Source organism: Vidua chalybeata, chromosome 8, assembly GCF_026979565.1.
Source record: "Vidua chalybeata isolate OUT-0048 chromosome 8, bVidCha1 merged haplotype, whole genome shotgun sequence".
Lineage (NCBI taxonomy): Eukaryota > Metazoa > Chordata > Aves > Passeriformes > Viduidae > Vidua > Vidua chalybeata.
The window spans coordinates 10895935-10908411 of NC_071537.1; the positions used below are offsets into that span (position 1 = coordinate 10895935).

At 41.3% G+C, this 12477-nt stretch overlaps 1 protein-coding gene across 2 annotated transcripts in view; it reads left to right on the forward strand.

Moving 5' to 3' along the window:
• SORCS1 (sortilin related VPS10 domain containing receptor 1) overlaps positions 1–12477 on the forward strand; it is a 259695-nt gene that overhangs the window by 198002 nt on the left and 49216 nt on the right. For both annotated transcript variants that reach the window (XM_053949503.1, XM_053949505.1), the window contains exons 9-11: positions 1116–1295; positions 5318–5464; positions 12063–12165. In XM_053949503.1, the coding sequence (XP_053805478.1) occupies positions 1116–1295; positions 5318–5464; positions 12063–12165 (430 nt within the window). The remainder of the gene's footprint in view (positions 1–1115; positions 1296–5317; positions 5465–12062; positions 12166–12477) is intronic.

Sequence of the window (12477 nt, forward strand, 5' to 3'; positions counted from 1 at the left end):
CATGGAAGCAGAATAACTTTGGGATATCTGCCCAAAACAGACTGAACAGCTGAGTCTTCTGGGAATCACCTGGTGCTAAGAAATCTCCAGGAAAGGAGGTAGGAAATTTCTTTTCCTACCTTTACAGATTTTTTATGGCATGAAAGAACTCAGGGTGCCTGTGCTGAGCAGATAGAGCCTGGGAATTTCATTATAACAATCTCTCTCTTGGTGGCTTTTTCCATTGTAATGGAAAATAAAATAAAATGGGTAATAATTTCTCCAGGCATTGAAAGATGAGATCAGGTTCAATAGTTCCTGTTTTTTCTTCACTTATGCAATCTTATCATTGCTTCCTGCCTGCTGTAACACAGAGAAGAAGCAGAGTAAAACAAAACCTCACTCATAGTGCTAGTGATCTAACTACATTTCTGTTCTTTATATCTAGTGAGGATTAGGGTTGTTTTTCTGTTTTATTTCTTGGGGTGTACTGTTTAGTATAGTGGTCCAGGACCTTGGCTCCAGCCCACATTGTCATTAGAAACAGTAGATAACAGCAGATGTTCCCTCATTAGTTCCTACTTGTATCAGGTCCTGAGCATATTTGGCTTCTGAATGCTGGGCAAGAAGCAGATGTTTCTGATGGTAGTATTTTTTTTTTTTTCTTTTCTTTTTTTTTTAAAACTCCTACCTTCATTTTTAATATCTGTGATTCCATAGTCATGAGTGGAATCACTCAGATGCTAAATGGAAAAAAAAAAAAAAACCAACAAATAAACAACCCTCCCTATTCCCCAGACAAAATATTCATGAAAATGAAGGTGTTGGTAAAGGGAGTGAAAGTGCTGCTGTATAATGCTGTAGTGCCAATGTAAATGTTCAATTAACACCTCAACAGTTAATTGCTACTTTGAAAATTTGCAGAAGAGAGCTGGTGTAAAATATTCGTGGATGGAATTACTTGCTTACAGTGGCTGTGGACAATAAAATAGTAAAATGCCACAGTATTATCTACTGAGTTCCCGATTAAACTCCAGCCTAAATATATCCCTTGCTCCTCCCCAGTTACTTTGGTGCCATTGGAAATGGCAGCACAGAGCCCCCCCAAATAACCTGCCTCTCTTTTCTTTGCCCAGGACATGCACGTTATCAGCACAGATGAGAATCAGGTGTTTGCAGCTGTTCAAGAGTGGAACCAGAATGACACGTACAATCTGTACATCTCCGACACCCGAGGGATCTACTTCACCCTGGCCTTGGAAAATGTCAAGAGTAGTCAAGGGCTGGAGGGGAATGTGATGATTGACCTCTATGAGGTATGTCATAACTCTAAACATCTCATTGCTATCTCAGGAGCTCACATGATACCAATTCCCTCCTTGCACATCAGTCTCGTAAAATGCATGTGAACAGCAAAGCCAACAAATGACTAAACACAGAGTTTTACCCTTCCTAGACTTACTGCTGTATTCACCAGTAGGTTCTCAGGTGAGGAACAGCTCATGGGTCTTTGATGCATAGGAAATAGTTGTGGAATAGTTAATTCAGTTGCTAAGAGGAGCTCTGTTTGTCAGCCAAAATCCTGCTTGGACCCATGTTGGTTCTATGGCTCTGAAAGCTCCTAACAGTCTCAGTAGTATCATTCTCTGATTTTTGCTGCATTTCTGGCAATCTAATCTCTTGTTTTAGAAGAGACTGCAGTTTTCAGCTGTCCTTGTCACCTTTCTCAGCTTGGACTATCCTGAGAACTTAAGTGATTACAGATATGCCCTCTTGGGCTAGCCCATGTGCATGGAAACTCTCATACCTCATTTTGATGCCCTCTTTACCCTGAGCCTTTTTCTGAACGAGTATGCTCTGTTTAAGCTCAGGGTAAAAAGGCCAATTTGCATTGTCTTCTATGACAATGATCCTAAGAGTAGGACTTCTAATATGCCCTTGTCCATCTCTTGCTCTCCTGCCTGTTTTCCCTCTGGAGACAAGCACTCAGCTGAGGAGAAATTCAATCCTCAGCTGCGTTCTGAGGGTCAGGTTCGGTTTTCAGGTCTCCTCCAGGGCATTTTCTGACCATTTAGAATAAAGGCCATAAAGTAGATCTGAGTGCCTTTGAAGATGATGATGCTTCCTGTATTTCCCCATCACTGTCTCAATATTAGCTCTGCTCTGTAGTTTTCCTTCAGCTGCCCTCTGCTTGGAAACCACCTTGAATTGTCCAGAGATCCCAAGAGTTATATATCAGTGCAGATGGACTGGAGGAGGATGGGCACTGCCATTTCAGTCATTTGGACATTTTTTACCATTAATCTCTCTGCAGTGCTGGCAGCCCATGGAAAAACTGTTGCCTCTTATTACTGTCAGCTGGGGAAGCAGATTTACTGCATTATGTAAAGGTGTCCTACATCCCAGGGGGTAAAGAAAATCTTTTGTTTTGTTTTATTCATCTGACACCACACAGCAACCTGGATTGAAATTGATGGAATCAGACTTACAGCATCATATCTGCTGATTGTCTAGATAGAAGGAATATTGGCTGACATGGGACCTGGCACAAACCTTCCTTTCAGTTTGATGTTCTTGCTGGAAGAGAACAGGAACAGAGCCAGCCAGCATGATTCTTTGAGTCAGATTGTTATAGTGATCTCGGGGAAAATGGAGAGGAAGGCAAGAGAAGGAGAAAAATCCATAGATAAATTAAAAGTAAGTGGAGAGGTTGCCAAACAAGTCCTTCTCTGGTGGCAGCACTATATTTAAAAAAGCATCATCATTAGGGAAGATGTCAGAGAAAGGCCTGTTTAATGTGCAGGTGTCTGTGTGCATGTTTGTCAGGTGTTAGAAGTAAGTTCTTCTGGTTGCATTGCAGTGAACATATTTGTGTGTGTAATTCCTTAATTGATTCTAAACCAAGGATAAATCTGCTCAATGCTGCTAAGCAGGGAATTGCACTGGGTACAAAATAAAAATAAAAATTCTTTCATGGTGTCTCCTTGAGTTCACAAAAAGGCTGTCCTAGTGACCACCTCCTAAAATGAGGGAAGAGCTGAATCACTGACCACTGTGTCTGAGTGCCTTTTCTAGTTCCTGTGTCTGCCCAGACTCTGTTGGAATGGTCCACAGCAAGACAGTCCTGCCTGTGACAGTCCATGACTGAGGTGATAACAGACTGTGAGGAGGTGTGTCTATAGCTATGGTATATGTGCCTGTCACTCTGGAACTTACTTTTTTCTAGCAGTTTGTATGTTGGCTGAGAAGCATGTTTGATGTATGAAGGTGGTGATGGGGAGTGAAAAATGTCTTAAGAGTTGTGTACTCAAGTGTCTTGTATGGATCTTTCTGAAGCTGTAGAGCAGCATTAGTATATGCACACAATGCATTCAGGGTGGTGAGGATTCTACAATTCCTGTGGGGGAGCTGATGGAGTGCTTTTGCTCTGACCACTGGTAGTCATGCACTTGCTTGCCTGGGTGTTTCTCTGCAATGACTGTGTGAGCAGCAGGGCTCCCTGTGTGTGTCAGGGTTGTGTATGTGCAATTGGTCTGTCTCTTCCTCCTGAGAGTACACAAGCATGTGTGTGCAGTCTTTTTTTAAGATAAAGCTGTCCAAGACTGACAGAATAACTTTGCTTTCTCAGGAAAGGATTCTGAGTCCCTGCTCATGACTAGAATCATAAAAAGAAAAAAAAATCAGGATTTCAGAACACTTTTATTGCTTGATATATAAAGTGCTCTTTAATCATTTATGGCCAGTGTTTCACAGGGACTATATAATAGAAGAATTTTGGGACAGCAACAAAGCAAAGTACAACTGCAACTATAGGCTCTAGCCTCTGGTAGTAAAGGCAGAACCATGTTATTTTTCCATCCCTGTCTATTCATGCAATGTCACTGTGAGACAGGAGTACCCTTGTCTTTTCAGGGTGCCTTTCTGCTACAACAAAGAAATCCTGAATACTTAGTTGGGTGGGATCAAACAATCCAGCTGGGAAATTGAAAAGGTTATCTTTTTTCTGCTTATATCAACAATGAATTCGTTAACTATTTAATTTAAATACTATTGCCCTTTATAGCAAGCCATGTCAAAGTCTTTATGAACTTCAAATGAAATTCAGGAAGGTGCTATTTGAATGGCTAAGTACATCACTGTGCTGTACCAAAGCACTGTACACAAGTAGTTTCACTGCACAGGATTTAAAGTGCAATAAGGTCCTGTTCACTGGTAGCTGTAGCATCCAAATCCAGCTACATAATTAAATGGGTTGAGCTGGAAAAAGCTCTGGATCTGCTGTGTAGCTGTTTGCCGTGCCATGTCATTTAATCTCTGTGAATAAAAACTCTTGATGAATGATTCTGTCTGCTAATTCTACATCATAAGCAGAGGTGAGGTGGATGACTGAACAGACTTGCTGGAAACCAAAAAGTTTCTCACTTTCCCCCTCCTTCTCCTGATTTCACTTCCCTTTTTATTGCGGCATTCAGGTTGCAGAATGACAGCCTAACAAATTCATTCGCAAGCTGCAGCAGCTATTGGGCTATTGATTTTCAGTGTGCTGAAAAGATGGGAACATTCTGCAGTGTGAGTTGTGGTTTGAGGTTGATACTTTTTTTCTCCTCACTAAGATACTTTTAGGCTTGGTTCCAATGTGAATCTGTTAGCATCATGTCTTTGCAAAATCCTCCCGCCGGTCTGTGGATATAAACTGTTGGGTAAAACACCAGGAAAAAGTAAAAGGATGAAGACCTCATTGCCAGCTCTGTAGCTAGCATTCTGTATGGCCTTGCTTGAGTCACCAGTGCTTTGGTTTCAAAAATACTTCTGTGCCCCAAGTTATCCTGTTGAAACACTGATAATTATTATTTTGAAAAACATTGAGATCCTTACATGTAAGGTCTGAAGAAGACTGGATGAGAATATAAACACTGAAATGCAAGTTTATGTGTGTGTGTTGCTGCTTTCTTCACAAGGCCAAAATGGCTGCTGTTTCCTGCTGCTGCTGTGCAAGACAAAAATAATTGCCTGTACATGTTTCATTTTTCAGGGGGAAGGATGCCTACACAGTTGAGAGGTTGTCACTTTACAGATAATGCTACTGACATCTTGCCATGTTCCCATAATGATTCTGAAATACAAAATTTCTCTCCCATTTGTCATCTTTGCACTCGTGATGGCTTTATCTCTTCCCCAGCACCCCAGCTTGCCTTTGATGTACACTGGCAATTCTGGCCCTGACACTGACCACACTGACAGAGCCATCAGAGCCCTGGAGGGTTTGACAGATAAAAAAGGATGTGCACAGAACCTGCATGGACTTGATCTATTTTTCAGCCATGTCAATTTTTCCTAGGTAGCAGGGATAAAGGGAATGTTCTTGGCTAACAAGAAGATTGACAACCAAGTGAAAACTTTCATCACCTACAATAAAGGGAGAGACTGGAGTTTGCTGCAGGCTCCACACACGGATCTGAGGGGAAATCCCATTCACTGTCTCCTAGTAAGTACCTGAGGGGGGAATTTGGGGGGTGGTAATACCCTAGAACAATCTTTTTCTACCAGGTAACACAACAAAAAGAGGGCAGCTCCCCTCTCCACGCAGTGTATCTCATGGAGTGCAGTGCTTCAGGCTTGGGCTGCCAGGGGTTATTGCATTGTAATTTAGGTTAATCTAATTTAATTTCTGGAACAAATGTGGATCAGCTGCCTTCTGCAGAAGTGCTCTGTCCCCTGGAAGAGCAGGGGAAGCTGGATGCCATGTCTGGCAGTCAGTTCTCTGGACACTAGATGGGAGGCAAGAGCTGCTGTAGCTCAGAACTCTGAGAGGCACAGTAACTGGAAACAGGCTCAAAGGAAAAGAGAGCTGGGATTGCTTTCTAGCTGCTCTGCTGTCATTCATATTTATTAACATTCATCATTTTCTCTTTGAGCTCATAAGTGAGAATCGACACATTCATCCAAATATATGTCCAGCTTTGTGTTGGTGTAAATTGTATCTATTTCTGTGCTTACTGATATAGATCCACATACAGCTAAGTCTTTAATCATCATTACATGCAAACAGTCTCCAAGAGGGAAAGTGAAATATAAGTAATGTGAATAGAATTGGAGACCTCTATGAAGTTAGAGAGCTTAAACTGATCTTGACATATTTTTCAGCTGATGCCATCTATTCATAGTAGTGGGATAATACTCAGAACCCCTGTATTTGGGATTTTCAATAGCTTTCATATTATACTAATTCTAATATGGTTCCAGGCAGAATCAGGGACACTATTTAGACTGCTCTTAGTGCTCCTGTCCTGTACTTTCATGCTGTTTTCCATCTAAAAAAAAAAAAAAAAAAAAAAAAAAAAAGGTTTCTCATTGTGAGGCATTAGAATCTGAATCAGCATTATATTTTGTAGCTGAATGATACACTAATCTCTTAACTGAATGTCATGCACTATTGAAACAGCAAAGAATAAATATTTGAAGCTGTTCAAATAATTGATTTTTTGATGGAGCCAAAATGCAAGTCCTTCATTTTCTGTCCAGTTTGGAAAAAATAAATAGGAAAGACTGGGAGTAAAATAACTCTTCTGAGTTGTTTCAGAGCATGGCTAAATTTGTGTGGGTTTATTTTCTTTTTTTAAAAATTGTAAGTGAATTTTTAATTAGATGTTTCTATGAGGTGAAAACCAAAAAAGTTGGCATGCAAAAAGCTTTTGAGGCATAAAGCAATTCAGTTCTTTGGAAGGGGCTACGTAAAGAAGCCTTTGTGTTTCAAATAGATTGTAGAATCTAGTTTTAACTCAAATGAACATATTCAGTAAAAAAAGACATTTTGACCTTCTGAAATTATAACCAATTTAATCAAAAAGTCAAGATTCTTATTATATAATATGATAGTATAATATTTTAGGGGCCTGGCAAGGCAGAAGAACAAAAAAAAAAAAGCATATAGGCAAATAAAATAATAAAAGTAGACTTTATTATTTTCCCTATAAATTTGAAGTTAGAATTCTGAGAGGTTTTTCCTGGTATTTTTGTGCATCTGATCATGCAAAGTCTGACTTGCCACGCTGGTTCTAAGTGAGCCAGTGATACTGCTCTCTGTGGCCCTTGTGGAACAGCTCCTTGCTGGAATTGGGTATTTTATATACAAGGCTATACCTACCACTGTAGTTGCCCATTATATAATGGAAGGGGTCATAAAGCTGTGTGTGAAACAGAAACGGGCAGTTCTTATGGGAGGACAGAGAGCTATGGCTCCCTTTAAGCCTTCCCACCCTTACTCTATCTGCTGCTATATCCATGGGCACCAGAGAATTCCATAAACTTCATTTTAAATTAGACCAGATATGCCTGAACAGGCTGGATTCCCTCGAGGGGGATAAATTTAAACAAGCCAGACAAAGGGTCAAGAGGAGAGCAGAAAGTATGGGCACTTGTAGGGACACAGTGAGAACTGACCTAGAGCAGCTCATGGTTCTCTGTAGATTGCATTTACATCCTTGGAGCTCCACTGTGCATAAACATTATGTTTAAACATTAGTTTGTTTTTATTTTGCACTCTGTGCAACCATGTACTTGCTCTGAGAATTACTTCCACCTGTGCAAGCTCAGTGGATGTTTGTCATGCTGTTTACATTTCTTAAGTGCTCTGTGACTTGAGCTGGAGTGTAGGAATTGTTCTGTGACTTCAGGGTGCTAAGGGACAAATCCTCAATGGACTTTAATCTTGTATCTCAGTCTTTGTCCTTTCAGGAGAATGAAAAGCCCTGCCCTGTGATAAGGGCAGAAGAATATTTAGCCATATTTATTTTTCCTCTTCCCCTAACATTGGGTAAAACAGGCCAGAGGCCTCTTTCATTGTCTAAGCCTCCTCCATGTTTAGGTTTTCACCAGCTTTTGGAATGGCAGAGGGTCAGAGAACCTCAGCTGAGCATGCAGAGTCTCAGTGGTCAGCTTGCAAATTTGAAAGAAAGCAAATAGCTGAAATCTGAACTAAACTTACTTGTTAGGTTTTACAGGAACAGAGTCTGCCTGCCATAGAAAGGGAGGGATAGAAGTACAGAAAATATACCAAACCACAAAGTGAAATAGCAATTCTGCAAGAGAGACAAGCCATTTAAAAATCCCATCTGAGGTTCACGCTTAATGGTGGGGAAGATAAAGGCAGACTATGGAATGAAAGAATTCTAGAAATTATAGAGAATAAACCACAGAAATTGAGAGTGGTAGGAAAGTTTTTGAAGCACAAGCACTCCAAGCACTTTTTTACATTCCTGGAAATAAGTCAGGGATCCATAAGTGTTTTCTGCTGAGGAAAAATGTGGGGAAAAGGAATTTTCCCCTGCTCTGAGGCAATACTGATCCTTGTCAGTGTGACATAGATTAGCATTTTAAACACTTCACAAACTCCACTCACCTCTTTAGCCACCCCTGCATCACTAGTTTTACCTCCTTATGTCAATTGCTCCTTTTTCTTCAAGACATAACTGTTCTTGACACGATCCTGCTTTTCCTTATGGCACAGATAAGTGAATTCTTCGTAGTCCATTGTACATGTAGTTTAGCTCCCATCCTTGCTGCACAGCAGATACTAATGCTTTCCCACTGCTGCTTTTCAGCAAAATTGTCTCCAGCAGCAGCTCAGGACTCAGCAATGACGTGTGTTCCAGCTCATTGGCAAAATGGGATCTGCCATTTCCCAGAGTGACAGTGCAGTCCCCAGCCTGATAGTGCAGTGCTGTGTGCTCTGTGCAGTGGGTCTTTAAACCTAAACTAAGTGAGAATTAAAACAGAAGTAAGTACAGAGCAGCTAAGCTATTGGCTAAGGAGGTTAGGAAGGAATCTGGTTGAAGCACAGGGTGAGCCAGACAAAACCATCCCTCTACTGACAGTACACTCAAGGTGGTTTTTCAAAGGGACTCAGAATTTCTTTGCATTTTTTGTGAGACAGCTCTAAATAATGAGGAACGAGGAAAGCAACTAAATTCCATCTAATCCCAGGGTTTTGTTTTTCTTGTTTATACCGCTTGTATTCCAAGTTGAATATACTTAATCTTCATGAAATAGCTGCCAAGGTATTTTATTCCAAAGGTGCTGGTTTAGTTTGATACTTACTATGTGTTTTTAACTGAGGAGTAGTTCTGTCTGGCAAGAGATGAGCATCTGCCTGGGAGAGTTAATCAATTAGCTTTCAAGGATGGACTTGTGGTTCAAACACAGGGCTGAATCTCAGGAGAATCTTGATTCAATTTTTGGGTCTATCTCCAATTTCCTACGTGACCTTGGGCAAGTCATATATTTTCTCTGTGCCTCGCTTCCCAGACATCTGTTTAGTCCCTTCCACATTTTATTTGTCTTTTCCGTATGAATTTATAAGGATTTCAGTACAAAGACCCACTTCTCATAAAGGGGGACATTTGTGCCATCTGCTATAGAGTATTTTAAGCATCTAAGTGAGGTGTTTTGAATATCCCTCTTGGAAGTGTTTGTTTCTTTTCTTTGTTCCTTGCTATTGCAGGTGAGCAAATGCTGTGACTACCCCTAGGTTTGTGAATGGTGACCAGCAACATCTTTGTGTTATATATAATACTTTCTCCCACTTCTGATGAGGGACAGCCACTAATAGCTGGTTTGTATTGTGTCATACCATTGGAGACAGTTCATGTGGGCATTGCAGAACAGCCAAAAGTGGGTTTGTGGATGTTTATGAGAAATTTTACTAGAGACTGATGAGTTTCCTGAGGGGGGAGCATAAGAGTGCTGGCTGGAAAATATTAGGAAGCAAGTAATAAGCTCCAGCATAATTGTAAAACCTGTGGCAGTGGGCAGAGCAATGGGCTTTATCACCTGTGCTTTATCTAGCTAGAGTTTAAATGCTCCGTGATGTGGTTGCCTTTCCCTTGGTAGCTGTGCAACAGTTGGCATAGATGGGAACAAAGCAATGACAGGGAAACCCAAACCTGTGATTCTGTGATAATAATGATTTTAGTAGCCTGTTGGTAACAACAAAAACGACAGAGATAATTGATGAAACTTCTGAAAACCAGTGCGATATCTCTATGTGAATTAAGCTATGGGAGCTGGAGGTGGAACACAAAAGGACCAGCAGAACACAAAACAGCTGGAAAAATATCTATTGATGAACTGTACAAGGACAGAGATGGAGAAGGTGTACAGGGGAATGAGGAAGAGAATGCTAACACAGTCGATATGGGGTGGCCATGGGTAGTAACTTCAGCTGTTTGGCTAAGAGTGGAAAGGTTGGTTTTCACCCAGTTTCCCACCCAGTTGTCACTAGAGACTCTAAGCATTACTGCACTCCAACCAGTAAGAAGTCATGCCACTAAAAAGACCATCTGCCTGCTTAGACAGATGGCCTGGATTTTAATATTGGAGAGGTATATTCCATTTTTATATGCTATATCTGTGAAATGAGATAAATTTGAAAGGAAACCTCTGGTAGCACAAAGATTGAATCTTAACAAGAGCACAAGATCTCATCTGAGTTGGGAATTGGCTGAGTTGCCATTAGGTTCTGTCTTCAAAATGCTGAAGTGGGCTTGGAGTATGTTAGTTTTAAAAATATGTTTTCTATTTAATCTTCTCACAACCTATCAAAATGTAAAAGGAAAGAGTTCATGCACTTGCAGTGCTTTTCCACTTCCTGCATTCATGTCAGCTCAATTTGTTTTCCACTCCCTCCCAGTGCCCCAGGCTGCTCCAGCGGCTGCCCTCGCAAGGCTGTCACTTGGAGTTAGGCTGCTCAGTACATTCCACTTGGCAGCTTGTGCTCCCTGCTGCACAGCCCACATCCCCCTTTCCTGTCTCACATAAGTGAGAGCTCCCATCTCTCCTCACCACCCTCGTTTGCCTTTGCCAGAAGAACCCTGCCTTTCTCCACAGGGGAATTGTCATTTCAGTCATATTCACCTGCTTTGAGATGGGATGGATAAGTGGTCTTCCTCCAGTGACCTATGGGACTAGGACTCCTACAGAGGAGGCTGCCAGACTCTTGGGGCTTCAGCTCTAGCCTTTAGGTAGCTGGTGTTACTCAGGAAAACCTCCTTCCTTTGAGCCTGAAGTCCCTCTGCACGGCCCCTCTTTCTCTTACAGAGCTGGGTGAGCTGAAGCATGGGCTTTGCTCCAGTTCTGCTCCTGTGTGATGTCCACCTTGACTGAGTCAATTTGCTTCAGGTTTTCTTGCCAGTATTTTTCCCCAGCTCCTCCCTTAGCATGTTTCATGAAGGGCTCTTCATGAGGTTTGAAAGAAAAAAAAATCTGGAATTAAAACCTGAGTGAAGGAAATAGTATTCAGAAATTTTCAGAAAACATCACATTACAGATTTGGAAGGAATTGTAATTGCAGCTTTGAAAATCTGCCCGTCTGTCTTACCTTCTAGCCCAGCTGATATATTCTGTACCACTCTTGTCTTAACCAGGTAACCAGCATACAAAATCAATAGCAAATAGGTAAGGTTTCCATGGATTTATTTGTATTGAAATCTTAAAGGTCACATCCAGATGGGCAATGAAGCTTTGCTTTAAACTTGAAACTAATGCTTTCCAGTCTTGGTACTTCTTTGTATTTATTGCAGTGCATTTCAGAACAGTTATATGTCAAAAAGCACTAAGACATTGTATGAAATAAGGTTTTTTTCCTGGGCTAATTAGTGGTGATTCAGCACCACACCAGTGGGGTTAAATTGCTTATTTTTTCAGAGACAGCTTGGGTAGTGCTGCTCAGAGTCATTTCATATCTGCATCAATCTGCATGATTGCTTCTCTCAGAGTAGGAGCCAGGAGCTTCACGTACTCCTTACCATCATCTGCCTGTGCAAGCCTGGTCCCCTCCTTTGAGGTACAGCCTCAGAGATGTGGCCCTTGGAATAGGGTTTCAGTCTGGTGCATCAGTTTCCCACTGGGAATGAGTTGTGTCAGAAAATGATGGCAAAGTGGCTGTGCCCATCTAAGGTTACTGAACACAGTGATTAGGAAGAAATGCAGAAAGACACTGTATGTTTCTTAGCCTGTTGAAATAGGAGCATACATTGCTCCTACTGTGTTGTGTCTGCTTTTTACATTTATTTCCCCTTTCTCCACAGCCCTATTGCTCCCTTCATCTTCACTTGAAGGTCTCAGACAACCCCTACACCTCAGGAAACATCGCCAGCAGAGACACTGCCCCCAGTATTATTGTAGCTTCAGGTATGAAATATTTTAAAATTCCCTATGTTTGATGTGCAAACCTGGACAAGTTCTGGAGTTTGTGGAGGGTGTTGGGTGGCTCTGGGGTGTCACACCACCAGTATTGGGAAAGGAGGCAGGCTGTCAAATGAAAATCCTTATGGCCCTTCAGCTTGTCATAGGCTTTAATGGAAACTGGCTTTCAAGACAGAGGAGATCATGTCTTGCCCTCTACTCTTGTGAGCATAAGTTCAAATCAGGGCATTTCCTTTGCATATAGAGGTGTGTAGAGTTGTATATATTGGGTCTTTTTTACATTTTTTTTCAAACTGA